The sequence below is a fragment of the Miniopterus natalensis genome, chromosome 17 (assembly GCF_054644295.1).
Source record: "Miniopterus natalensis isolate mMinNat1 chromosome 17, mMinNat1.hap1, whole genome shotgun sequence".
In the NCBI taxonomy this organism is placed as follows: Eukaryota; Metazoa; Chordata; class Mammalia; order Chiroptera; family Miniopteridae; genus Miniopterus; species Miniopterus natalensis.
In genome coordinates, this window is record NC_142097.1 from 35,001,184 (window position 1) to 35,028,485 (window position 27,302).

General features: G+C 49.1%; 1 protein-coding gene across 1 annotated transcript in view; it reads right to left on the reverse strand.

Annotated features, from left to right (window-relative positions):
* YPEL2 (yippee like 2) overlaps positions 1-10,962 on the reverse strand; it is a 37,483-nt gene extending 26,521 nt beyond the window's left edge. Inside the window, exon 1 of the mRNA XM_016203851.2 lies at positions 10,663-10,962. Within this exon, the coding sequence (XP_016059337.1) occupies positions 10,663-10,779 (117 nt within the window). The 5' untranslated portion in view covers positions 10,780-10,962. The remainder of the gene's footprint in view (positions 1-10,662) is intronic.
* Between the last annotated feature and the right edge of the window lie 16,340 nt (positions 10,963-27,302).

Here is a 27,302-nt window from a genome sequence, read left to right on the forward strand (position 1 = left end):
AATGTTCTTGGTGGGACCAGCCCTGACCAGGAGGTAAAGGAGTTCCTGGGCCCCTAAAGATAGATCATTTAATTTCTGACAATCATTAGTTGCCCCTTTAAAGACCCAAAAGTACTGGGGCCAAGGAGGAAGGAAGAGCCAGTGCCAACTGCTCTGCCTCTTGACATCACTGTGGTCTGGAGAGAGGAGCTTGTGGACTGATTAGATGATGTTTTCAGCAGCAGCTGGCAGAGCCAGTCTCCTCCTCTGCTCCCCTCCTCCCCTGAGTCACTGTCCAGCCACCAGCAATAGGCAGAGGGCGGGGAAGCAGAGAGCCGAAGCTCTCCTGGGCTTGGCAGCTTGGACCTGAAACAATACTCTGTGTCACCAGGTCAAGCCCTCCCCTTAGGAACAGGCTAAGTGCTTTGGAAACAAAGGTATCAGAGATTTTTTTTGGTTTGTTTTTTAAAGATAAGCAGAATGACTTCTTTCAAAGGAAGATCACCCCCCTCTCCCACTCCCAACCCCACCTGAACCATCACAGAACGAACCAAACTGAAGCAATTCGTAGCTACAGCTAGGGCTCAACAGGCTCGGACACCCAGGCCTCGAATTCTCTTCCAGCTGCCTGGGCTGCAGTGTCACAGTAATTTGAGGTCTCTGTAACCCTGCAGATGTGTGGTCAGAGGCAAAATAACCACCTGACAGAACAGGAGGAAGGGGGTGGGGGCAGATTTTCCATTTCAATTCCATCTGCTTGCAGGTAAGGCCCCAGAGAGAAGGGTGAAGGGTGGAGGCTGCTGCTGCGATTTAATTACCTCTAGAGAACTGTTGGTCCCTTTGGAATTATAACTAACGAGAGACTGGAGGATCATAGAGGCCTCAGAAGACCAGCTGTATTGCTAAAGGGCTAAAGCTGAGTCTCTCAAAAAAGAAGGAACATATAAAAATATACCAGGACATGGTTATGTTTGAGTGACACTTTCCATTTTAATTTTGCTTAATGGTCACAGAAAACAGCAACTAGCGGCCTTCATTGAGCATTTTACAATATGTTGGGTACTGTGAAGTACTTTATATTGATAACCTCATTTAATTTTCACAAGGGTTCTACCAGGTATCTAATATTAATAGCATTCCCACTTTCTCAACGAGGGCGTTAAGACACAGAGTGGCTACTTAACTTGCATAACTACCAAGCGAAGCAGCCAGAGTCTGAACCCAGGGAATGTTCTGGCTCTGGCTTCACACTGTTAACCACTCAGTTATGTTGCCTCATATCATCTTTTGCTGCTACATTAGGATCAGAAGATGGGGGATGTGGAAGGAACCTTTAAAGGCAGTTTAATCTAAGGCCCCATTTGGAAGGGCAAAGAGAAAGGAGGGCCAGAGACATCAGTCTTGCCCAAGATCACACAGCTTGACACTTGAATTCTCCGGGCTGCCGGCCCTCTCCCCTCTCCCAGAGGCTGCCTCCAGCATTTACAAGCCCCGGTGGTGCCGAGGCAGCAGGTGGTGCTGCAGGGAGGAGGTGGCAAAGTACACGGGCGAGAGGCGCTTCCTTTCTCTGGGCCTCGCTTTCTTGATCTGCAAAGCGAGGAGCTGAACCAGAAAACCCAGGTTCCAAGGCCCCTCCGGCTCTGATGTCCTGAGCGTCCATGACTCCGGGCCACTTAGAATCTTGTTAGGAAACAAGGCAATTGTACGTAAAAAGTGCATGTAACCACAACACAGACCTCGTTCCTATGAGGCGGACATTATTAATTGCCAAACGAGCAAGCAGGCAGCGAGTTTTACAGACATTCAGTGGGGGGAGGAGATCCTCTAGTCCAGGAAGACATCCTAGAAAACACTTAAGCTGGTCTTCAAGAATGGGTGGAGTCTACTTTCTAGAAGGCTGGATGGAAGTGCTTATTGTTGAAGAGAAGAGACCCTTTTTTTCATAACAGTCAATGAACAGGGCTCTTTCCACATCAGTCTATGAGCTTTTTAACACAGTTTCCTAATACAACGTCTAGGATATATTGCAGCTTTTTTGCATTTCTCTTTCAGCCCTTTTCTGGTCATGTTCTTACCATGAAAGGAACAGTTGCCTGACCTTTTCCTAGGTGGTTGATGAAGAATGCTCAGCCTCACGGGCCTGATTCTATTTCCTTTGTGTTGCAAAAGTGACCGTGATGGTGTTCGCCTGGTTTTCGGGGCTCCATTTTGCAGCTTCCAGTCTTTTCTAGGAACAACCACGTATGTTGTGCATGTGGCCGCACAAGGTGCTTAAGAGCAAAATAGATTTTCCTGAGCATTCAATCAAACTTCCACACAGTGAACTCTCTAATGTGGACTCGAAGTGTATCTGGTTATATATTATTTAACTGTAAGGTACTTTTGTGTTTTAAAATTTTCTACCACATATTCAACTTTAATAAATGCATGAGTAGATGCAAAAGAAGTAAAAAAAAAGAATGGTTAGAAACTGAATACAGTGATAGAAGGGATTCTCCAGGCAAGGAGAAAGCGAGGAGGGAACACAGGTTAGGACGCACCCCGCTACCACCACTGAGAGCCCAGAAAGTAATCAACGCCAAAAAGAGCCGCCTGGGTCCTTACATGGGAACAAGGGCACAGACCTATCTCGATCTGTATCCCACACAGCTTCCTGGTAACCTGTGGACTTAGGCGAGTCACTTAATCCCCACCTTGAAGGGATGTCGTGAAGCGCAGGAAGGAAAACATCTAAAGGAGTCCCCAGTACATAGCAGATGCTCAATGAACAGCAATTAATAGCCACAATGTCAACTTTCCATCCTGTGCTTTTTATGCCACCAACACAACCTCCTCTGTAACATTCTGCCCTCCCCGGGGAGCCTTCCATTCCCGTGCCCCAAAGATGCGGGGATCAGTTGGCTTCCTCTCCCTATCCGTGGTATCCACACCAGGGCCTGGCATGTTGTTTCGAACGCAAAAAAAAAACAGCTGAACAGGCCATGTTATGACAGTGGACTCTGCGGTCAGGCCCCCAAATACGAGCAGCCAAGCCAGCAACGGTGCAGCTCTTCCATTCCAGAGGTGGCAGCGTGCCAGTGCTCAGACAGAAACATGGGGTACAGGTCCTGCCCCCTGCCCTGCTTCCCAGGGCACACCCTGTTGAAAAGGGCTTCTTTGGGCTTTGACTGGGAGCACACGCTCCCCATCACCGGCGTCCTCGCTGAATGCCGAGACATTTGTGTACAAAACCACGCTTGTGATCGGATCCTTACAGACATTTGCAAACCACAGAGTTAATTTTCAGGGTACGCCTCATAGCTCAGTCAACATTTCCTTTGGTATTTAAAGCAACCACAGAGAAAAGATCGCATTTGAGTAGATTCGTGTGTTCCCGCTGCCTGCAGTCTGCAGCAAAAAACAGATGATTCACCAGACTCTGCCCCTGGAAGCTCCTTGGATAATAAATTGGTGAACAGTCCTACTAGTGCCCAGATTCATTTTCCCGGGGAACAGGCATCACTGTGGGACAGGTCTGCCTCCATCCAAAGAGTGTGAGTTCCTGAACTCAGTGCCTCTTGTTCGCGGCCATAAAGGATGAGAGGCTGGCCTTTCTTTCCCAAGCAGTGGTCAGCAAGCATTTGCTGAATGAACCCCTCCGGGTCACTGCAACGCACACGCGCTAGTTTCTCCACGTCTAGTCTCTTTCGCAGTTCACCTACCACATCACATTCGCCATCTCACAGCAAAGCTCTGCTCATGTCCTTACTTGCTCCAGAGTCTTCAGTAGGATGAAGTCTGAACTTGTACTCTCCCAACAATCTGGCTTCAACCTACCCTTCAGTCTCTGTTGGCCTCACGGTTCCTCGCTATCTAACCCAAAGAATGGCTGCTCCTTACACACTCCCTACCTCCCCTTCTTTGTTCCTGCAGCTCCCCTCTGGCCCCTCCCCATCCGCTTCCACCTGTCTAGGTTCTTGCTTCAAGGCACATCTCAATGGCACTTCTACCAAGTCTTCCTAGAACTTCAGTTCCTAGACAGATGGATCATAGAGGGTTTTTAATTTTTATTTACTTATTTATATTAGAGAAAGAGGGAGGGAGAGGGAGAGAGAAACACTGATTTGTTGTTCCACTTATTTGTGCATTTGTTGGTTGATTCTTGTATGTGCCCTCACCAGGGATCGAACTAGCAACCTTGGTATATGGTGACGACGCTCTAACCAACTGAGTTACTCACCCAGGTCCCATAAAGGGTTTGACCAACAACCCCTTTGAAAACCTGATGAAAGCACGGAACCCTCCCTAGAAAATTATACATGCACACAGAACTAAACATACAACTTCAGGGATCCCTTGAAGCCAGTCCACGGACCCCAAATTAAGACCCCTGATACCTGTCTCTATCCTGGAGTACTAAGTCATTCACTCAGACATTCACTGAAAATCTACCAGTCTTTAATAGCTGTGCCGGGTTCTAAAGACACAAAGATCACACGCATCTCCTCAAGTAGTTCACAAGTGAATGGGAGACGTGCATAGTTAGTTACACTGTGATCATCGCTTTAAGATAAACACAAGGTGAAGTGCAAACTTCAAGAAGGGATGACTTGTGAACCTATTATCTCCCCAACTACAGTCCAAGTTCCATGAAGATAAAGCCCTTAAGGGAAGTAGCATAATTTCTAGTACAGCGCCACACACACACACACATATACACACACAGGGTATATGTCTAGTGTTTGTGCAACGACAGGACAGAGCCGATGAGACAGAAGAGCAAGTGTGGGCACAGTCCCCACTACCATCACCCGCACGCACCAGGGGCCTCTGAGATCCTGTTGTGGTCCCCTCTTGGAACAATTATGCCATAAAACTATCCCAGACTATTCATGACTGATCTCACCCTGACCTGATTCAATCTCTGTCTCTATGGGGGGAAGATGCTATAAGATATTGTATCTTATAAGCTCCAAATGGCTTCTTTTCACCAAAGAACACTAATCTAACAGCATCCCTTTGGAGATTTTCTGTACAGACTTGGTTCACCTGTCGCTCCTTCCTCGGGGGTCACCAGATACTCTCTGCGCTCTTCCAGAACTAATACTTCCTGGATAGGAGATTAGGACTTTCAAAGGTCAAGTAGTAATTTTAGGTTAGACACGTGATTTTCCTCACAGAAGCTAAATTGACTGAATGTGCTTTGAAACTGGGCTTATTGCCTTATGTTGGAACTCTCCCATCATTTATCACTCTGCCTTCGCTGTGCCTCAGAAATGCTCTTTGGGACACACTGATAAACATTCAGCAATGGTTTTCAGACCCAGCAAAAGCAACAAAGGCCCTCACTCTATCACATGGGCTGTTCTCAACCTTTTGGTGCTTAAAGCTCATTAGTTACTCTGGTAAAAGCCTGGGTCCCACTATTTTAGAAACAAAAGGTTCACGTTTTATGAGGTAGATGTTTATAGGTTTACATACAATCTGGTTTTTCCCATCTTGCTAGAATAGAAATACTAATTTTACTGAATCATGGTTTCTGTAAAAATCATTGGCATATATCCACTGGATACCAAAAATCTCTTAATTGATAAAATTAGAATTCAAAAAATAATTTGCTAGAATTACCTAAGTGACACATCTTATTGTACATGTTCTTTATGGCTTATTCTGCTCGATGTGACACAGCAGTCACTAACATTACCAATCCAATCCCTGCACACTAGAACACTTTCCAGAGTACTCAGAGAAAATGAAATGAGTAGATTTTTAGAAATTCTGCTCCTGTGTTTTTTACATGAGATTTTCAGGACATAGGTAATTGCATTAATATTCTGGAGAGTTAGTTTTATTGTACATTAAAGACAAGCTGGTGGGGTGGGAATTAAGAGAAACAAACCTGCCCTGGCCGGTGTGGCTCAGTTGGTTGAGTGTCATCCCATGCACTGAAAGGATGTGGTTAGATTCCTGATCAGGGCACATGCCCGGGTTGCAGGCTCGATCTCCAGTTGGGGTGCATGCGGGAGGCAGCTAGTCGATGTTTCTCTCTCTCCTCCCTTCCTCTCTCTCTAAAACCAATAAAAATATTTAAAAAGAAAACGAGAAATAAACCCGATAGGTAGACAGAATAGGGCAGATCTCTGTACTTCCCTACTGGCACCCCCCCCCCCCCGTGTCCACTACCTCTAAGTCATGGTGTTGGGGGTACAAGTATTTTGAAAATCTCTGGTATTGAACACCAGTGCTCAGAAGCAGAGCCGGGAAACCGAGGTAGAGCGGGCCTCTCAGCAACTACGAAGACAATACAAGACCTCAGAACATTTTGCTCCCAGCCACTCTTCTCAGAATGATGACAGCAACGCTTCATCTAACGTCTAGGCAGGAAGGTAACACCAAAACACCACCGTTGTAAGCCCAATGGAACCCCACGCAGAACAAAAAGAACCTGCCTCCTAAAACCTCCCCACTCAGAAGGAAACATGTTGCCCTGAGCTCTCTGCACGGAGCACAGCTGAGGAGTGTGGAACAGACGCCTGGCTCAGAGGCTGTGCAACCTCAGCTCGTCACTGAGTGGCCACGGCCTGTTTCCTCATGAAGAGGGGCTGGAACTCTGGGGATTCTGCATTTGTCACCAGAAGACAACTGACCTGAAGGTTTGACATATAAAAACTAGTTTGGGAGGGTGAGCAAAGATTTCTTCCTGTCGCCTTCCCTGGATCCCACACTCCAGAGGCTCCTACAGCACCTCCCCTCCAAGGATCCAGCCACTAAAGCCACCAGTGTCTGCAAATGAAGCCACTGTCCCCAGAGTGGGACGGTGACCGATGAATCCAATTCACTATCCCCAGATGGCCTGCTCCACGATGCCACAGAAGGGCTGACAGGTGGGAAGGAAGGAACGATTACAGCAGGAAGCTTTCGGGGAAGAGCCTTGTGGAGATCCAGGTTTCCCTAACAGTACCCACTGAGCTGAGGGTTCAGGTGGTTCTCACTCAGGGCAGCCAAATGTTCCAACTGAAACCATTATTATTTTATAGCCAAGATATGTTTGTGTCCTGGGCTTGCAGCATCGAGTAAGAAACAATAGTGTGGGCAGTTCCTCATGCACTTAGCCCACAACACCCCAAGAAAGAAACTGCAGGAGCCTCAGTGCATCCCCCAGATAGCTCTGTCATCGGTTCTGAGTCCCACCTGCCCGCCCCCAGCCGCCACCCTGCAGAGCGAACGCTGCCTCCTTCCTGCAGACACACGCGGCTCTGCTGTCGTTTCTTCCATTGCTCTTCCTCTGTGTCTAGCCCTGTGCTCCACGGTCTAACGGGAAACCATCCCGCCTCCTCGGAACCTGCTCGGCGTCAGACAGGAACGATCCTCCCCACCTCACCCCTTTTTCTTTGTTTCTCTTTTTTTTTTTTCTCTCTCCCTGACAGCAAGGCCAAGGGAAGCAGAGGAACCACTTTATACTTGCATAGGGCTTCCTTTGATTTGCAAACCACCCACATATCTATGATCTCATCCCGCCTCATAACAACCCAATGAGGTAATAAACGTGCTCCCCGCCACCCTCCAATGAGGTACACCTACCACAGGGGCTCCTGTGGCAGCGGCCCAGTGACACAGTGCCAGCCGCTAGGCTCAGACGGCAACACCACCTCACGCCTTTCATTAGCCAGGCTGGGGATCAGAGGCTGGACCATTGATTCCAGGCCTCTGGGGACCTAGAGCGAGCTGGGAAGGTGGAACACAGTGCAGGATCCTTTACACCACATGCCAATATAGCCCTAATTGTTTACACCTTGACAACCACACATTTCCACGGGGGGTTAGCCACACCGACAGGAAAGGGGCCCGAAGTCCTGATCTCGTCTTCAGTTCCCTGCTAAGCCCTATACTCTGGGCTTTAGTTCTCTGGGCCTTTGTGTCGCCTTCCCCCTAATGAAGGCAGACTCGCCTTTTTTTTTTTTTTTTTTTTATAAAGACTAAACAATGGAATGTCAAGCTTCCAGATGAAAGGCTCCCTTACAAGAACAACGTATCATTTAATTACACTGCTCCAGTTATCTGCTTCCCAGCGCCCAACTCCCACTGGGCAGCTTCTGAAACCGCATAGGAGATTATGTGAGGGGGAGAACAGGAGAGACATTCTCTCCCTGAACTTTCTTAAACGGGAGACACAAACAAAACTAAGAGAAAGACCCATTTTCCAAGGAGGGGGCTGGGGCAATGATCTCTCCCTTAAGCAGACCTGCATAAGAATCTATAGATTATTTAACGCCGGGGGTGGCTGGGGAGCAAAAGAAAGGAATCTTTGTGCGATGCCAGCCACAGCTCCCTCAGTCCTTCCCCACAGCCAGGCATTTAACCCAACTCTTTAAATCATCGGGCTCTAATGCTCCCCATCTGTGCACTGGTTGTGGCCGATGAAACTGAAGCCTGTGCTGACTTTGGCCTGGATTTGTGAATGAGCCTTTCTGCCCCAAAAGGCGCAGGAAAGAGCACATGAGGCCAACAAAACCTCTCTCGCTCACACCTGTCTTCTCCCAAAGCTCAGGCTCCATCCATCCACTAATTCCTTCGATCCTTTGCTGAGCTCTTGCCATGGGTGGGATTCTGACCCAGAGATACGAAGTTAGTAGGAAAGGGCCCCAGGTGGAGAAGGGGGTGTAATGTGGGTGAGGGCTCCTGGGAGAGGGGAAGGTGCAAAAAAGGGGCTGCTCTTGGCTGAGGCCCAGCAGCCTGAAATTCCCATCTGCATACTCAGGGACTGCTGCTTAGTTCCAAGTGGTTGGTACATAAAGAAGGAACTGGCAGGAGACCTAACTCAAAAGGTAGGCTCTGCCAGGCCATCCAAGACTGTGCATACCAGGCCGGAGGTGAGACATAACTGTAGAGGCCACCACCGTCTCCCCACATTGGCTTCGGTCCGTCCTAGGGGGCCCACCTCTTCCAGAAATCCTTCTTGAACGTGCTCAGAGTAACTGCTCTCTCTTCTCTGAGCCTCCGATTTGAGTTCTTGGACAACATTTATAACTCTCAACGTCTCCATCCATATAAAATATGACTAATGTCACCTCCTTTAAAGGCTTCTTATGAAGGTTAAGTGAGATAACAGTCAAAGTGTCAAGCAGCCGTTTTTAGTGCAGAGAAGGTGCTAAAACACATTTTACGGGCCCCTTGATTTCTTACAATATGGAGCACTTCTTCCTGGTATTAAAAAAATATCTTGGCTTCCCCTCTCTCTGGAGATTTTCAGAAATAGGACAACTCACATTTTCCCTCCAAGCTAGCAGGCATGCTTCCAAAGCAGAGAGGGCTGAGTCCCGTCTTCCCTCCCTGACACAGCCTCCCCACATCCAAACTTCCAGACTCATGGGGGTCCCGAAAGATCCAAGGCCTCTGAGACAAGATGGGTTAGGTGACAGGGGAGGAAGCTATAAGCTGGCCGAAACAGAAACAGCATCAAGGAGAGAAACTGGCAGGGACCTAGAAAAGGGAAAGTGGGCCGGACTCCAGGGCTCCAGGGTTCAAGCCTCTGCGGTCACCCTAGACCCTGGAACAGGCCTGGCAGGAGGAGGTCCGTCCCCGGTCCTGATTTAAGGATCCCCATACAGATGTGGTCGTTCGGGCAGCTTCCCCACTTCCTGCCAGACCGGCCAGCTGGACCGACTGGTCTAGAACTGCTGCTCCTTCATCCCTCTCTGGCTGGGGCTCCCAGGCCAGAGGCAGGGAAAGCGATGCCACCTTTTCTTACAGTTTTTTGGGTTTTTTAAACTTAGTCTGGGTCTGCATAAAGGTTTCTTTTTCTTTCTTTTTCCCCCTCGCTTTAATGGCACGTAGCACAGGTTCTGAGGAAGGAGGTTTTTTAAAGGCGAAAAGTCAGTCCCCTGTGGTCTATCTCTCCTTGTCATGCAGACTCTGGTAAAACCAGTTTCTCTGCCCCTGGGAACCGAGGGCCAGCAGGGAAGTCGCTCCCCTGAGAGCGCTGCCTGAAGGAGCCAGTTCCTGGATTGCACAAGGGAGATGTTGGGTTTATCTATTTATTAATAGCCCCCCACCCCACTCTCACCCCTAACTTTAGGAAGCAGTTGCCAAGGCTCCTCTGAAAATAGGGTTCCATCTTCTCTTCTGATTGGGATCAAATGCCATGCCGTGTCTCCTCATGTAAAAGCTGTAAAGGTCCCCATAGGCCAGTGAGTCAGCTCTTCACCAAGTCACTCTGGTCTCCCCCCACCCCAAAGTCAACAGTCTCATGATCTTGGAAGGCAATGACCTCTCTCATCCCAGCTAAAACCCTGCTACAAGACATCCTGGCCCCACCAGCTTTCTTCGAACTCTCTTTCCAGGCAGGCAGCACTCTAGACGGTGTTCGTCTGCCAACCTAAGCCAAGCAAGCCAAGCGAAAGACTCCACTCCCTCCCCAGCCCCTCTCCCCAGCAGCCTGCCAGCCGCCATTCCCTGCCATTCCTTGCAGCCTCCAACAGGGATGACATCTAATTTCCAAAATAACAAACTAAGCTAGCACGCTCTCTCCCCAGCTCGGTTATTTCTCAGTTGCATGAAGACAGCCGTGAGGGTCAGCCCTCCCTGGATAGAAGATGGAGCCCCAGTACCCCAGGCTCTTTGGGAGAGCCTGTAACCCTCTGCAGCCTCAGGGACAGGGAGTGCCCTCCCCCAGGGAAGGCAAGGCAGGCCTGCAGGGGGCTGTACCTTGGAAATGAGTTCATCGTGATTGGCCAAGTGGGCTCTGCAGTGAATGCAGCTGTAGGTCCGGTGACAGGAGGGCAGGTAGGCCTGGAAAGTCTTGGACCTTGTCATCTTCACCATTGGCGCCGCTGAGCGTGGGGTGAACTCCGGGGCGGCCCACGAGGCACTCCCACAGGACGGGTCGCAGGGGAAACAGCGGAAGACACAGGTAAAGGCCGTGGTTTGGCAGGGGGTGGGTGTGGGGCAGGCTCCACACACTGGCGACGTCTTCAGAGGAAGGACCCTCAAACAGAGGTCTCGGGCTGGTTCTCAGCAGCCTGCAGTGCCAAGATAAGGGGAATATCATTAGCTGATGGAGCTGGGCTTCCTGCAAAGCAAGTAGAGTCCAACTGCCACCAAGAGGGAAATGTTTATAGGACAAAACAACCCCCTTCTGTTTCTTGTACTGTGTCAAGATGCCCCATGTAGGAGAAAGAAACCACTGGAGATCCCAGAACTGCTGCTTTTCTCGAGCTGGAGGCTCAGGGCTCTCAGCAGTCGCTAGGTACCCTCCACCGACATCCAGCAAACTGGCATGATCACATTTCTAGGGAGCCCCAGAAAAGGCCAGGCTTAAAGATGTGCAACCTTTAGCCCCTGGGAGAGGACTCCTAAGGGCCCCCTGTCCTGAGCTGACGAAGATAAATGGCTGGAGTAAATTTAAAAGGAGAAAGCCAGCCTCCAGAGTCACCACATCAACAGTCACACCTGGATTTCTCATCTACTTCCAGATGCCGGGAAGCCTCCGACACATGAACCCCCACCTGCAGAGACAATAAACCCTGCACTGCCCTTTGCTCATGGACTAAGCATGGGGTACAAAGGGTCAAGTTTCCAACCAGCAAGGTTCCTCGTGGCTGGCCAGCTTTTTTGGGAGAAGTAAGTCCCTTTGCCATATCTTGCCCGGAAGTAGATGCTTAGTGCATTAAAAAAAAAAATTAAAAAAAATTCAAGTGAATAAATAAAACCAATGAAATAGACTCCTGCACCTAAAACTCACAATGACAGTGAATTTTACCAGAATCCCTCCTGAACCCTCAAACTTCGCACTACTCATCCCACAGTCCCAAATCTCTCTCCCACCAGAACCTCAGCTCATTTTTTCTATTGGGAACCAAGGACATTGAGACAGTGGGGTGGCTCCCAAGGTATGTCTAAGCAAAGGTCCGAGGGCCCCAGGGTCTAAGACTCACTCTGCCTTTCCAGGCTCACCCCCAAGGCTTCGGGACCCGCCTATTTCCCCTGAGCTTCACTGATGGGGGTGGTGTTCCCACTTGCCTACCTCCAAGGAGAGCCAGAGCGTTAATTAACACTTGTGTCAAGCTTTGAAGATAAAATTATTTAGAGACAGGGAGGAAGACAAACAAAACCAATCTTCCTTGCTGGATTATGTCTGGGATCCACCTGGATGTCTAGAGAAAGCCTGCAAATCGCAGTTCTCTTTTCTCTAAACCTCACTGGAATCCAATCTTCCGAAGGGGAGATGCCCTCCTCCCTGATTTCCTTCCCCCCACAGCAGTCACGCAAGGACACTAGACCCTTGGGGCTCCGTATTTCCGAGTGGTCAATACCACCCACCAGCACAAGACAGGTGGACAACAGTGGTCACTACCCTTTATCCTGAGTGTCCCTCGTGTACCCCTGAGCCAAGCAGGCTCCACATCCACAAGATGTCCAACTATTAAAAGAACTCAGACCTGTAGGGGCCCAGGCATAATGTCCTCCCTGCACCGTCTATTTTTAAAGGTGCAAAATCAGGTTAAACTGAACAGTATAAAAATTCCTGAAAACATAGAGGTGAGAACTGATTTACCCAGTGGCAGGCCTGGACATAACAGGAGATGAGGCAGGAAGATACATGGCCCTTGGGTCCAGAGCCCCTTCATCTCCCCCTGGGCACACTCTGGGGGTGGGTAAAACCAGGGCCCATGGAGACCAATGCTGCTCTGTGCTGAAGTATCACAGGGGGTCGAAGGAGCCAAGTACCCGACTTGGGGTACTTGGTTTCCTGAAGTGCCCTTGAGCTTTCCAGTCCTCCTGTCCCACTCTCAGGAAGAACAGTATTCCCAGGAAAGGAAGGGGTGATGGGTCAGGGTAAGGAATAGGAAAGACAGGCAGGGGATGCGAGCAGGCGGCCTGCCCAAGGCCAGCGCTTCTGAAGGCCACGCTGCTTGGCCCTGGCCTCAGCTGCCCAGTGGGGAGCGTGGGGAGTGTGGGGAGCGCTGGCCCCTTCGGTCTTAGACAAACACTGAGGGAACGACGGACAAAAAGGAAACAAAGAGCCCTGGCTGCCAGTCTGGGTTTATAGAGCAGCCACAGGGTCTGTTTTCTTACGCACGCAGCCGGCTTCTAAGTTATGCATTTCCCCAGAGTAGAATTATTTCTCCTCTCACTTCTCTTCTGCAGGAAACCCAAAAAAAAAAAAAGTTCGTCGGCAGGGATTTCTGGTTTTGCTCGGCTTCAAATCTGAATCCCAAAACGTATCCAAAGCCACCTTCTGAGCAATAAGCATCTATACAGTCTGAGGTCAACGTATGCCCCATACCCCACCCCACCCCGCACGCCACAGCTCTGAGCTTGAGGAGACAAGGGGCGAACCAACCACACGGCAGCATCCCAGCCGCGGGCAGCAGGGCAAAGCCTGGGGAGCCCCGGCGGCGGGCACTGGGCTGTGCCGCTCCCCAGCCACCGGCTTGCTCTGTCACAGGAGGGCGCAGGCACCCGAAGGCTGACTCCTGCCCCAAGGAAGGAAAGGAAACGTGTCTTGATGAGCTATGAATCTTGTTCAACTGGCACAGGGCAAACCAGAAGGAACGGGGGGGGGGGGGGGGGGGGAGTGAAAAGCAATGTGAAGCACCATCGAGAAAGGTCGTACCTGAGAAGAAAGAAGAGGTGGCTGAGAGAGGCAACATGACGGCGAGGGATGGGGGAAAAAGCCCCTGCACTGCCTCCTTCCCTCTCGGGGGGAAACCTGGTACCTGTTAATGGGGCTGTGCAGGCTCCATGGAGCTTCCTAAGTCCAACTCATTGAACACACTGTGAAATTCATTGATTTCCAATAGTAATCAAATGAGCTCTATAGTTAAAAGCCTCAGGGCACACGTACAAATTAAACACCACTTTAAGTGAAGTGATAATCCATCACAGTGGAAATTAAAGGAAGATTTGCTACCACCCCCAGCTGGCTCCCGCTGCTCAGCATGGAAAGAAAATATGTGAACTATTATGATTAAAAACAAAGACCTTCCATACACGACTCTGAGAGCCAAATGCATGGGGAGCTCACACTGAAACTGGCTGGCTCACCTGACAGACAGGCCGGCTTCCCAAGGGGTCTCAGCTGCAGCTGGGGCCCGGCACAGAACCTCTGCGCGCCCCCAGGATGGGGGGTAAGAGGGATGGATGCCTCAGGAAAGCCATGAAGGAGCTGGGTGAAGCCAGGCAGTCCTGACACACACACAGCCACAGAAACTGAGAAGGTGCGACTCAGGGGAAGTAACACCTCCAACCACAGGACGGGACCATCTTAGGTGTGTTGTTTCTGTGGGGTGTTTTGGTGGAGGGTAGGCAAAGGCTGCCTGCAAAAGAAACAGGCTCTGGAATCACAAACCAGCTCTACTCCTTTCTAGCTGAGCAATTTTGGGGCAAGTTATTCAGCCACTCTGACCCTCAGCTTCCCCAACTCTGACAGCACCAACCTACTCAGGGCTATGAGCATTAAATGAGATGATGTAAGTGCGTACGTACAGTGCTGGCACACAGCCCTGGCAGGCCCTTAAGCCTCCTTCCCCCTTCATATCTACCCTCTGCATCTCAGCCAGCACTATTTAAAAGGCAGACTTGACCATGTCATCACGCTCACGGCCTTCAGAAAGGCAATACAGGGCAGTAGTTAAGGCAGGTTCTGGAACCAGGCTCGGCTATTTCAAATCCCAGTTCTATCACTGACTAGCTGTGTGACCTTGGACAGGTTACTTAACCTCTCTGGGCCTCACTATCCTCATCACAAAATAGTTAATCCTCACAAGAGTCCTATGAGGAAGATTCTCCTAAGTTAATACATACAAAGTACTCAGCATACACGCCTGGTGTGTAGTTAGTATGCAATCAATTCTAAGTGTGTATGACCACTGACCACCATCTACCACTGACACCCATAAACGGCTGACACCCATAAACAGCTTCAGACTCATCTCCACCAGCTCATACTCTGTACTCCACTCACTGAACTGACACTCAAGGGTCAACCGTGTGTCAGGAACTCTCCTAAGTGTTCAGATCCAGCAACCAAACTCTTTGTAGTCCCTTCTAATACACCACACACTTGCACTTCACCCCTGCAAGTTTTGTTGATGCCATTCCCTCAGCCTGGCACACCCTTCCCACCACTGTTCACCAGGCCCTTACTTGCCCATGAAGACTGAGCTCAAATGCCACCTCAGCATTGGGCTTACTGGCCCCTCCTCTGGGCTCACCTCTATCTTAACACTTATCCTACTGAAAGTGAAATTATCGTTTTCTTCCTGTTTCCTCTACGAGAGAGAAGCTCCAAGAGCAGGGACCACCCTTTAGTCATTTCTGTACCCCTTGAACTCAGCAGCACAGGGCACACAAAACCCCTCTTCTCCTCCCATATTCCCCACTCACATCCTGTGCTGAGATGCCCAGAACATGGTTCTTCTGGGCCACAGGTGAATTTTTTTTAAGTCCTACAAAGACTTGTCATTGGCATCTAGGCCCACTTTGCATTTGCGGGGTCTAGGTTAAATACATATGGCTGTTGGATAACAGCTTAACCATTTCCCAACTTTTCCATCTCTTGCTTACTGTGGGAACTCTTAGGCAGCCTGAGCGGGCTTTCTGCTAGCTTTGAAGGGCAGGAGAGTGGGAGGGACACTGAATAACCCAGTTCTCTTCCGCCATCGTGAGGAAAGAGAAAAGCCCTGATCGGAGGCAATAAACAGGTGACTGCGGTAGAAAGGGAACAGACCAGCCACTTCTGGGACTGGGAGAAAAGAGAGAAAGAGACAGAACGGCTACGGACGGCCTTTATCCCAGGACTGACCTCCTTCCCCATTCCTGATCTCACCAGAATCCTGAACCCAGGCCAGGGAGCAGAGGGACCCTGTCTTCCTAGGTTGAGTGGGTGGCAGTGTCGTCCAGTGGCAAGTGCCGGATCTCAGACAGATGGACTGGAACTCCGTCTTGGTTCCTCACTCACCATTAGACAAGCTGCCGAAGAGGGCGTAACAACAGTGCCTACCTCACAGAGGAGACAAAAGAATCAAATGAGATCATGCAAGTGAAGCATTCAGCACAGCACCTGGCCCGTGGATAGCACCCAATAACCCTGATTAGCTGTCACCGTCCTCACCAGCAAGCATGAAAAAGCACAGGAACTGCTTATGCACAAGGCCCGAATGGAGCAGTGTTCTGGTCTCCGGGGTTGACTCATGGTGGTTAGAGGGTTAGGGCCTGACTTAATCCACTCAAAGGTGCGCTGTGGTTTAAGGTTTTTGTGGCTCAGCTGGGGATCTGTCTGATACTACTGCTGTGTCATTCCAAACAACAGACCGCTCCATCACCTAGCGCAGAGGACAGGTTACCCCCGCGGTCGGCACTGCCTCCACTCATCCCAAGATGGAACTCCTAGTGAGAACTATGCTGAAATGCCCCTATTAATACTGCCATGAGCCTGGCCAGTGTGGCTTGACTGGTTGGGCTTCATCCCACACACCGAAAGGTCTCTGTTTCGATTCCTGGTCAGGTTGCAGGCTCGATCCCAGGTAGGGGGTGTGCAGGAGGCTACCAATTGGTGTTTTGCTCTCACACGGATATGTGTTTTTCTCTCCCTCTCCCTCTCCATTTCTCCCTCTAAAAATCAATTTTTAAAAATCTTGAAAAAAAATACAGTCCTCACATTGTTGAGAAAAGGCTGTGGTCATTTAAAACTGACATGAAGCTGACGTGCAAAGACACACAGGAAAATCAAATCACGTGTCATAGTTCCCCATGTCACAGCTCTGAACCCAGGTGGTACTTCAAATCCATCTAGTTGATAATAAAAACCAGCTTGGACATTCAAGAAACCACTCTGCTTCATACACAAAAACAACCATCCATCTCCATCCTGGGTATGGGGCCTCGTCTTGGCTTCAGGGGGATTATCCGTCAGATGATAATCCTACATGATCTTTAGGATTCCCCCAGCTTTCAAAGTCCTGATTCCATGTTGTAATGATGTCTCTGCCAGCTGAACCCTGCCCCTGAGCAGAGTGTCCAGCCTCCCACCTTCGTTCTGCTAAGACCCTGATGTCAGCCAGGTCACAGAACACGCCGGTCTCGCAGAATCTGCTCAGAGATGGCTGCCAAACTGTGCCTTTGCAACAACATCTGTTAGCACAGCAATGCATCTACCACATGGCCCTTAGGTCAGCACTTTGCCCGGGGAGGCCCCACGTGAGGCTTGCATCTGTTTGAACATCTGCATAGAAAAAAAGGCAGTGCCCCTCGAAAATCCTGAAGCTTGCATGTAATTTACTAGATATTAGATAGAAATAGCTGTTGCTAGCTGGCTATGAAAAGATCGGGTATCTCTTTGGGTTGTTTCTGCAATTTCATTAAAAAAATAATGTGGTGCTCTCCCTCTTGGGAGCAAGGCTGCGCCTTTCCTGTTCCTGTTCCCCTCCGTGTCCCCTCAGGCCCGTTACCTTTCCCCTTCTCTCTCTTTCTCTTCTGAGCTCCAAGGGCCCTTCTTTTGTCTCTGTAACTTGTTTCCTGAGCCCATTTCTTCTACAGCTCACTCCAACCTCTGTGACTTTCGAAATGAACTTTCTCGTATTAAAAACCCCCACACGTAATAATAATGTAGAAAGCCCAGATTACCTGTCTGAAGATAGGTTACCAAGGACACGTGGCTAAAGTGCATTTGTGGCTTCCTTCCCTTTCTCATACAACACTAGCTCCCAGAAAAAGATTTAAATTGGCTTACAAAATATAAACAATGCAATACGATTACAATAGGTTAAGAAATTAGGGTAGGAGAAATAAAAGAGAAAAAAAGAGTTAGGACATAGAAATGCATGCTGTTACGTTGCTAACTACTTATTGCCTTTCAGTTGCAAATCTGGCTTTGAGCTCCCCGGTAACCAAGGCAGGATAGAAAACAGCAGTTATGTGGTTTATATTTCCTATAAGATGGAACAATCTTGGTTGTTCAGGATACAGATTTTTCTCAGAGACATTCTCCCATGGGTGGTTGGAGGAGACAATGGACAACCCAGTGGACAAGATCCCCAGTGCACCCCGAAGTTCCCACCACGTACCCCTCTTGCAAGACTGTCCCTCCATTAAAACAGGTGGAGTAACACACCCCAAAGGGCAATGCAGTAAAAAGGAGTCTAATAGGGTCAAATCAGGGCAGCCCAAGAGCATGGTGGCTTTGTGACGGTCCGGCTGGATCCAGGGAGGCAGCCTCTCGGAGGAATGGGAGAGCTCCAGCGCCTGCTGGCAACGCTCCATGAATATCATTTATCACAACCAGGCTTTTGAGTAACAAAAATATGGGCAGCCTCCAACATGCCAAAGCCCAAACACTAATACTTTTGAATGCGAACACTTATTTGGCCCCGGTGCTGCGTTCAGCTCTCTCGTGGGCCCCTTTTCCCTAAAGCTCTCCCTTGGGGGCCTCCTCCAGCGCCTCCTGCGCCTCCCTGGCTGCTCTTCTTCCACCCTCCTCCTCCTCGGAGGTGCTCCCTCTGTGCCCTGACCCACTGTGCACTCATCCACACCCTCAAGTCTTCCAAACCTCTGCCTCCCGCTCCTGAGACCTGGGTCCCTTTCACAGGGATTTCTCTGCCTGGCGCCCAGGGTGGCACATCCAAATACACTCGTCCAAACCAAAGCCAACACCACCTTTCTCCTTCCCCCTGGTTCCTATCACCTTCCTCCCAATTCTGTTCCTTCCTCCTGGGGGCCCAGATGCCCAAGCAGAAAACACCCTTTTATTTCTCTTTTCCTTCTTTGCCATACTTCATCTGTCCCCTGGGTGGTTGGTTCTGGGCCTGAAGTCCACCCTCCCGTCGCCACCCTCAGGGTCACAGACAGCAGCACCGTGTGAGCCCTGTCCCCTCTCATCCTGAACGACTGTGACAGCTTCCTCACTGGACTCCCTGACTCAGCGCCTACCTCTCCAGCCCATTCTAGAATTCTATTTATACAACACAATCTGATCACCTCTCTCTCAAGTTTCAAAACCTCCGGTGGTTTCTTAGCAGCCTGCAGGACGAAGCCCAACACCTCAGGTGGCACCAAGAACCTGGTGGCTTATCTTCTCATCGCCTTCCCATCACACTCCAAACCTGTTTCCCCAGCAGACCGAGCTCGCTCGCTGCCTTCTCTCGAGTTGTCTCAGCCTTCTGCACGGCCTTCACCTAGCTTCTCTGCTGGAAGCGCCTGCTCGAGCCTTAATACCCAGGTCGAATGAGACCCAGAGCACAGCTGGGGCCCCCTTCTTCTGGCATGCTACACCCCTCCCCCAATGGCTTCATCACACTGTTCCTGTGTCTGTCTCCCTACCAGACTCAGAACTTGCTGAAGTCGTAAGTCCAGTCTTTACCACCTCCCACCAGGGTTGGCCCAGGACTCCTAGCGTCCAGCACACTGGAGATTCTTGGTAAGTGTTAACTGGATAAAATGAATGACCAGCCATGAAACCCTGCTGCTCTATAAAGCTGATATTTTAAAATCTCCTTACTTACACTTTTCCCCTAGCCAGGACATTTAAAACTTCTAATTCTGGCCCTGGCTGGGTAGTTCAGCTAGTTAGAGTGTCTTCCCGATGCACCAAGGTTGCAGGTTCAAATCCTAGTCAGGGCACATGCAGGAGGGAACAATACATGCATAAGTAAGTGGAATGACAAATTGATGTTTCTCTCTCTCTCTTCTTCCCTCTAAAATCAATTCTGAAAAAAAATTTTTAAAAATCAATCTAATCCTGGACATAAATGACATGGGATTCACATACTGTTTATGCTCCACAAAGTTCAAAAGGCAGCAAACTCTCGTGACATCAACTCACTAGGGCTGGCAGGAATCTAAGGCTCAGTTCTGTGGAGCCGAGTCTCCCATAAGCTGCACCCCATGAACCTCTGATGGATTTACTTGGCTGTTGTCTGATGGCAGAAACATTCCCCATGCCGCCTTCCCGAGCCCTTCACCCCATCTCTATATGCCACCTGGGGCAGCTTCCCGAGACACCCTCCCCAGGCCGGCACTGATTTCTGGATCCCTAGAGAAACCCTCAGACTGCCAACCCTGGAACCTTCTTTCTCCCAGGGTGGTCCCCACAGAGCCCTAGACAGTCTGAGCTGTTGTGCTCAATGACTGAGTTAGAGAAAAATGAAGCGTCAGGTATGGTTCGGGCCCAGAAGGAAAGGGGTCCGTGAACCCTGCGTCTATTCCACATGTGAAATGGGGCCCGATACGCCCTTTTCCTCCAACCCCCGGAGGCTGCGGCCCTCAGCATCAGTCCTTCAATTTCTATTTGGCCAGGCTCAGAGATGACAATCCTGGTTAAAATGAAACAAATATATTTTTCCCATGACCTGGGACCCAGAGAGGGATCGGATCCACTGCTCTGCCCCCAGACACGGCTATCCTTGAACTACTGTACAATGTGAAACCACCATTTAGCAGATCTTTCAAGGAAACAACATCTTGGCAAACAAAGTAAGAGATGTGGCCAATCTTCAGAAGTTCCTTCCCCAGGGGACCCTCCCCTTGGCCTCCTCCAACCCCCTTTAAGTCAGGTCCTCTATTCCACACGCACAGCATTTTGCAGGGTTGTAGCTTTATTTTTATTGACGTGATTATCTGATTGTCACCTGTGTCTCACCCACTCAAATATCAAACATTATTTACTAAATAAACAAATGTCCTTTGGACTTTGGGCACTGTGTGACCTGGAATCCTCTTTAACTGCTGCTCCCCCAGGGCACAGCTGGGGCCCCAATTAGTTACAAGCCATCCATCCCCGACCTGCCAATACGATTTCACTGTTCAGCTGTCAGCATGCCTTTGGCTTTCCCGCTTTTAATCTCCCAATTCAAATAAATCCAAAACTCTAGACTCTGGCATCTGTGGCTGGGCTCCCCGCCTTTCCACAATTGGAATTTGGAAATTAAACTTAAAACTCAAGAGAAAGAAAGGGCAGAGGCACTTTCAAAAGAACGCCTGAAGTCCCGGCCTTCACCAGGACAAAGAGGGATGTATTTCGTTCTAAGAATTATTAAACTGTCACCCAGTGTTGCCATTTCTTGAAGGAGACGAAACGGAGGCAGGCGGGGGAGAGAGAGACTGATCTAGAGCAAATTTCTGATTTCTCCTGTTAAGGGAATGGCAGGCAGATTTTAGTGAGAATCACAGCCTCTTTTCCTTTCATGCTGGCACATCAAGGGCAGACGTGCATGGTGCCAGTGCAGCTTTTTCATGTAATTTGAGAAACCTCCACAGCGCTAGTTGTTTATGGGTCAGTCTTCCCAGTAGATTGTGAACCACTGCTGGCCGGAGACCAGGACTGGTTAATCACCCCTCCTACCTAGCCCAAAGTCTGGCTGGCAGTAAGAGCCAAAAACAAACAAACAAAAAACCACACACACACACACACACACAAAGCCTTGGTTGAAAGGTGGAAAGTGAGGGGAGGAGGGAAGAGTCACCTAAGGCCCTGCAGCAACAGTCAGTAAGCCTCCAGGACTCTACAATTTATTCATTTCCTATTATAGGCCCAGGAGGGGGCAAATACTTGACATACACATTATCTCAATTAATCTTCACCACAACCCCGGGAGGGAGGCACGACTGTGGTTACCTGTTTGAAAGTACCAGAACCAACATTTGAATCCTGGGACCTCACCCTCCCACCCCTGGTGAATTCTTCAACTTAAGCCAAGCCAGAGCTGGGTCTGAATTTGTACATCCCAGGTTCCTGAGCCCCCTGGAGCAATAAGCAGAGTATCTCCCAGAGAGAGAGAGAGAGAGTGTCTAAATCAAGTAATTATAATGCAAAAACAAAGGCATTAAGTTCTCTTAAAACATTTTCAGACTGCTCTCAGGGTTGGCTCAGTGCTACAACTTTCAATTGCAGAAACCTGAGAAAACAAACGGCAACCAGGTGGTGGGTCAACAGACCAGGCACAAGAAAAAGCTCGTTTTCTCAGTGTCTTCCTGCTAATGGGCTATTTGGCTTTAAGGCTGCAGTCATGCATGAGATGCTTCTCCCCCCTCCAATCCTGAAGGAAGCACAGACAAGGATCAAAGTGGTAAAAGAATGGATGACACACACGGGAGTCATACAAACAAAAGACAAGGAAAGGAAGCGATGAAACCAGAGAGTAAGGGAAAGGAGGCCAAAGGTCAAAGCCGCTGGGGGGCTGGTTTCTGAGGGACAGCAACCACCCCAGCGATGCCCAGACCTCTGTCTGACACGTGTGGGATCGGCTGCCTTAGAAAACCCTGGGAAATACCGCTTTTGATTATTACATGCCTGCTTTTGTTAGATTCCCCAGGCTGAACATTCTCATTGTGTACATCTCTGGTTGAGCTAGAACTTCTTTTTTAAAGATTTAATTTCAGAGAGGAAGGGGTGCAGAGAGAAACATGGATGAGAGAGAAACATAGATCGGCTGCCACCTCCACCCCACCTTGCCATGTGTCCCTCACCAGGGACAAGGCTTGAAACCCAGCAGGTGCCCTGCCCAGGAATCAAACCTGCAGCCTCCTGGTGCGCGGGACAGACGCTCAACCAACCGAGCCACACGGGCCGGCTGGTCGGGGTGGGCATCTGATGGCAGCCAGGATGGAGGAGCCCTCGGGACAGCCTCACTTTAGAGGACGCCTATTACGTCAGCGAGCCACTGCTCACAGGTCTTCGTCCCACTGGGAATGGGGGCCACAGTCCACTTCCGTGGGGTCCCTCTGAACTGTGGCGACAGCCCAGGGTCCTGCCCCCAACACCTCAGGTGCCGGCCGAGCGATGCCCACATGTGACCTCTTCTGTCCACAGCTCTGTGGCTTTGCACACACTGTCCCCCCCGGAGTGTGTCCACAGGCTTAAATCTTCTTCATTCCTCACAGCCCTGTCCCCAAAACACCTACCCTTCTGTCTGAGCCTGACGACGTTAAACGCTGCCTGTATTCTGGTTAATAACTAGCGCACGGGCCTGAATTGCTCTTAGGGGCAGGGGCCATATTTGAAATCTGTTCAGTGATTATTACCCGAGAAAATAAAACAAAACTCAAGGTTGAGTTTCAGCCCCAGGCCAGAGGTTCCTCTCCTCTCACTCAAAATACAAATCAAAATGTTCCTGACTCAGGCAGGATGTGTTCCAAGCCTGCGCTCTCTTGCCCCAGGTACTCCCAACCAGAACACCCTGGGAAAACAAAACAAGATCAGTATTTTCTATAACTAAATTTCGCATCAGATAAAATAAAGCCACTTTAAAATAAAGCCACTTTCTTCAGTCCAACCAAACCCAGCTGCTGTTCACACCCAGAAGACCCTGTCTGAGCCTCAGGGGCACCCATCCGCCATCAGAATATCAAGCCTTCCTCTCTGCAGATCTAACAAATAGACTTGAGAACTCCAGACACTAGAGGGTGTTTTCATTCTGAGCTGGCAATCTAGTTTCAGATCAAAGCCACTAAGTCTGGACACACCACATTCTCAAGACCTCAGGGGAGGGCTGGCTGCCCTGTAGCTCAGGAGACGAGAGCACAGCGTTGCTGACTCAACCAGGAAACAGGGATGTGGGTGGCAAGGTAGCACCTCACTAGCAGAATGCTCCTTTGCCCTATCAGAGAGGAGGTAGGCTTTGCCTAGTATTGAGACATTATGGGTTGTTAGGTTTTAGTCAGGAGCTGGTATTTTTCCAGAATGTACAGGAGTAGGAAGAGCCCTGGGCCTAACAACCTAAGAAACAAAAGGTATGGCTTATAGTGTGTGCTTTGCCCTAATTAGCTCCGTGTCTTAAGTCTTTTTTGCCTGTTTGAGCCTCAATGTTTATGTCGCTAAAATGTAATACCTAAAATGGATTTTAATACCCAATCCAGCATACATCTAATTAATAAAAACTTACAAGTTATTAACTTGAAACCAGAGAAAATAAAAATGACAAGGTTAACACCAGGAAAGAGTTAGGATGCAGGGCCCTACAGTTATTAAATTCAAGCCACTAATTTGGCTTTGTGCTTCCTGGCAGGCAAAACAAAAAGAGAAACGTGATCAGCTGTAAATTTCCAATTGTCCAAAGAAAAATCATACCAGTTCCTCGGAGGAGGCAAAGCTTTTCCTGGAACTTGATTCCGAAAGAAATTTCTCCAATTAACTTTTTATTTATTTTATTTATTTTTTTAAATATATCTTTACTGGATTTCAGAGAGAGGAAAGGAGAGAGAGCGAGAGACAGAAACATCGATGAGAGAGTCATTGATTGAGCCCGCAACCCGGGCATGTGCCCTGACCGGGAATCGAACCCCGATCACCTGGATCCTAGGTTGACGCTCAACCACTGAGCTAGGCCCGGCCCGGCTCCAATTAACTTTTTAAAGTTGCAGCTTAAGTCATCGAAATATAAACCCTTATAAGAAATGGAGTATCACGTTATATACAGCTCATTCTGGCAGTGCCCCTCCATGAAAGCAAACGGCAGGACACCTCATCACAGTGAAAACTAGCCTGGAGGGGCAGAGACAGATGACCCCGGTCGAGAGCTTTCAGTTGCCCTGCCTTAATTCAGGGATAAAGGAATGGCCAGAGGAACAAGTAGACAACATTTCCTTCCAAAAACTTCTGTAAGTATTACTTCTTCCATATGGGTATTTATTTACAGTTGTGTATTTCTAAATTCCATTCCAGTTCCAATAGATCTAAGTGACATACTTAGTCTCCATTTACTTACACACATTTAAGATTTTGTGGATGAAACAGGTTTTTTTCCAGAAAGTCACCTCACAGGGTGATCTCAGCATAAATTCCTAACAGGCAGTCACACCTCAGACAGATAACTCTTTTAGTAAAAGGTTTATCTTTGCCTTAAGCAAGCCCTGTCCATTATTCCTGAGCACCCAGGTCAGGGGTGGGAAATGTCTGGCCCTCGGGCCGTAGACGGCCCTAGAAATCATTTGGGCTGGCCCTCCTGCCGAGGCAACTGCAGGCGGGACTCGAAATGCAATAAATATAGGAGCTTTTTTCATAGCTAATTTTTTACGTGGATAATTTTGTATGGCCCTGGAATGCTATTACAAATATCCAAAAAAGACAGAAAAAAAGTTCCCCACCCTGGATCTAGGCCAACATTCCTTTGAAAGAACCACCCTCAAGAGGGCACTTAATCTCGTTAGCTACCCTGTCACCCAGTCCCAGCCTTGCTTTCCCCCACCTTCTTGTAATCGGCCGTAATTGGTTCAAATAAATTCCTAAAAATTCTCTACAGGTTTCCTGGTTATGTCGACACTTCGGTAGTTTTCACCTCTTATTGCCCATTCCGAAATCAATGGATTGGGAAGTCCTGCGGGGGGGGGGGGGGGATCTAACTATTAACATCAATGTTGTCACTAACCGCTGACACCAAGTGCCACGAGCTTTTTCCTACACTTAGAAACTCAGCCTCGGCTGTTAGCCACTCATTCATTCATTCGTTCCAACAACAGGTAGCTATTTTACCCATTGCTACTCCAAGCCAGGCACTGTCGGCAGTGGGTAACCCAGCCATCAAGTAGCCAAGGTATTTCCAGATGGTATTAAAGGTCTTTGAAAAAAAAAAAAAAAATTAAGGGGTTTAAGAGAGGCTGAAGGGCAGGGAGGGAAGGAGCTGTTCTAGATAACTGGTCAGGGAGGGGCTCTCTGAGACCCAAGTGAGAGAAGCCAGTCATGCAAAAATCTGGATGAAAGGCCTGGAAAGATGACATACCGAAAGGCCCAGGGACTAAACGAACCTGCGGAGTTTTAGAAAGGTTATGGGGCCGCTGGATAGGGGTGAAGCCTGGATGGGGTGAAGCCTGGATAGGGGAGAAGCCCAGTAGGCCAGGTGAGGACTGGTAGAGGTTAGGGGAGGGCGGAGGGCCCCCAGGGAAAGGAGTTGGATTATGACTGAAGGGCAATGGCAGCCATTGGAAAGTTGTAAACCCGGGAGCAGCAGCAATCCAATTTACTTTTAAACCTCCCAGGGCTATATTCACAGCTCCCAGGGAGATTCAGGTCCGTTTGGTTCTTTAGGATGAAAGTAAATTACCATCACCTTTTGTTTTGTTAAGGATAGTATCGCTGAAAACTATCAACTCTAACAAAACACCTTTAGCCTGCAGGCCCTGGCTTTCCATCACTGGAGGCCCAAGTTCAAAAAGATGCTCCTTTTTCCAGAGCTGAATGCAATTGTCAGAGCACCCTGGGCCTTGGTCCACGGCCCTAGGGAAACGCCACCATAATACACAAAGGAAACGGATCCTCACCCTCCCTTTGACTCGCACCCCACGCCTCTTCCCTCTGCTTTTCCTAACCTGGGATACCCTATCCGCCGCCAACCTTTTGTTGCTTTCTTTTCCCCATAGGCTCAAGACTAAACATTCTCCGTGTGAGCTGCTTGACCAAAACTGAGCATTATTAAAGTTAATGTCAACAATCCTACAGTTAGTAATCCCATATAAGGCATACCTTTGGCAGAAAGGACCACAGCTGAATTTGAACTTGGACAATCCAAGATTCTTTTTGAAGCTAAACTGCAGCTTTAATTCAAGGAAACTTCTTTTACCAATACGTTTGGACACAGTAACCTAAAGGAAGCATCCACCATGTGAATGCATCAGATTTGTGTGTGTGTGCTTGAAGGTAGAGGGAGAGGGAACAGCATCAGAGACTGGGCGAGTAACAGATCCACACGCAGGCGGGAGCCAGGGCTGAGGCAGGCAAGGAGGTGGGGAACTGTGCCTCTTATTAACAACTGCTGACAGACAAGCCTTTGATGCTACCCCCCCACCTCCAAACAAAAATAAAAACATCAGCCTGCCCTTCCCTCGCACTACACAGCCTGGAGTACCCACATATTAAACAAAATCAACCTCTTCTGCTGGCCATTTGTTAATATCCAAGGGACAATGACTGCGTGGCTAACTCCAAACCGTTAAAATCATTAAAGCAGTGATGATTTTCACACAATCTGTAAACAGTATAACTAACTCATCCACACAACTCATGACCCCAACCTCACACACCCAAAAACATCCAGTGGCACAGAGCAGAGACCAGCAGCCCTCAAAGGGGGTGAGGCTGGGTTTAGGAGGGAAGGGCTCTCTCTCTCTTATGGCCGAGTTTCATGGCAGCTGAAAGCAAAGTACAAGATATGGGCTACTGTGACTGGCAGCTGAGATCTTGCGTTCGCGTAGTGTGGGCCACATACCTGACTACAGCTGTGCACGCTTCATACCCACGTTAATGCCTTTCATTGTTCACTGCCTTTAGTTCCCACTAGGTCAGGGTTTCTTATCAACCACCTGCATCACAATCTCATGGCCCACTTATTTAAAATGTGCCCCACCGAGAATAAACATCT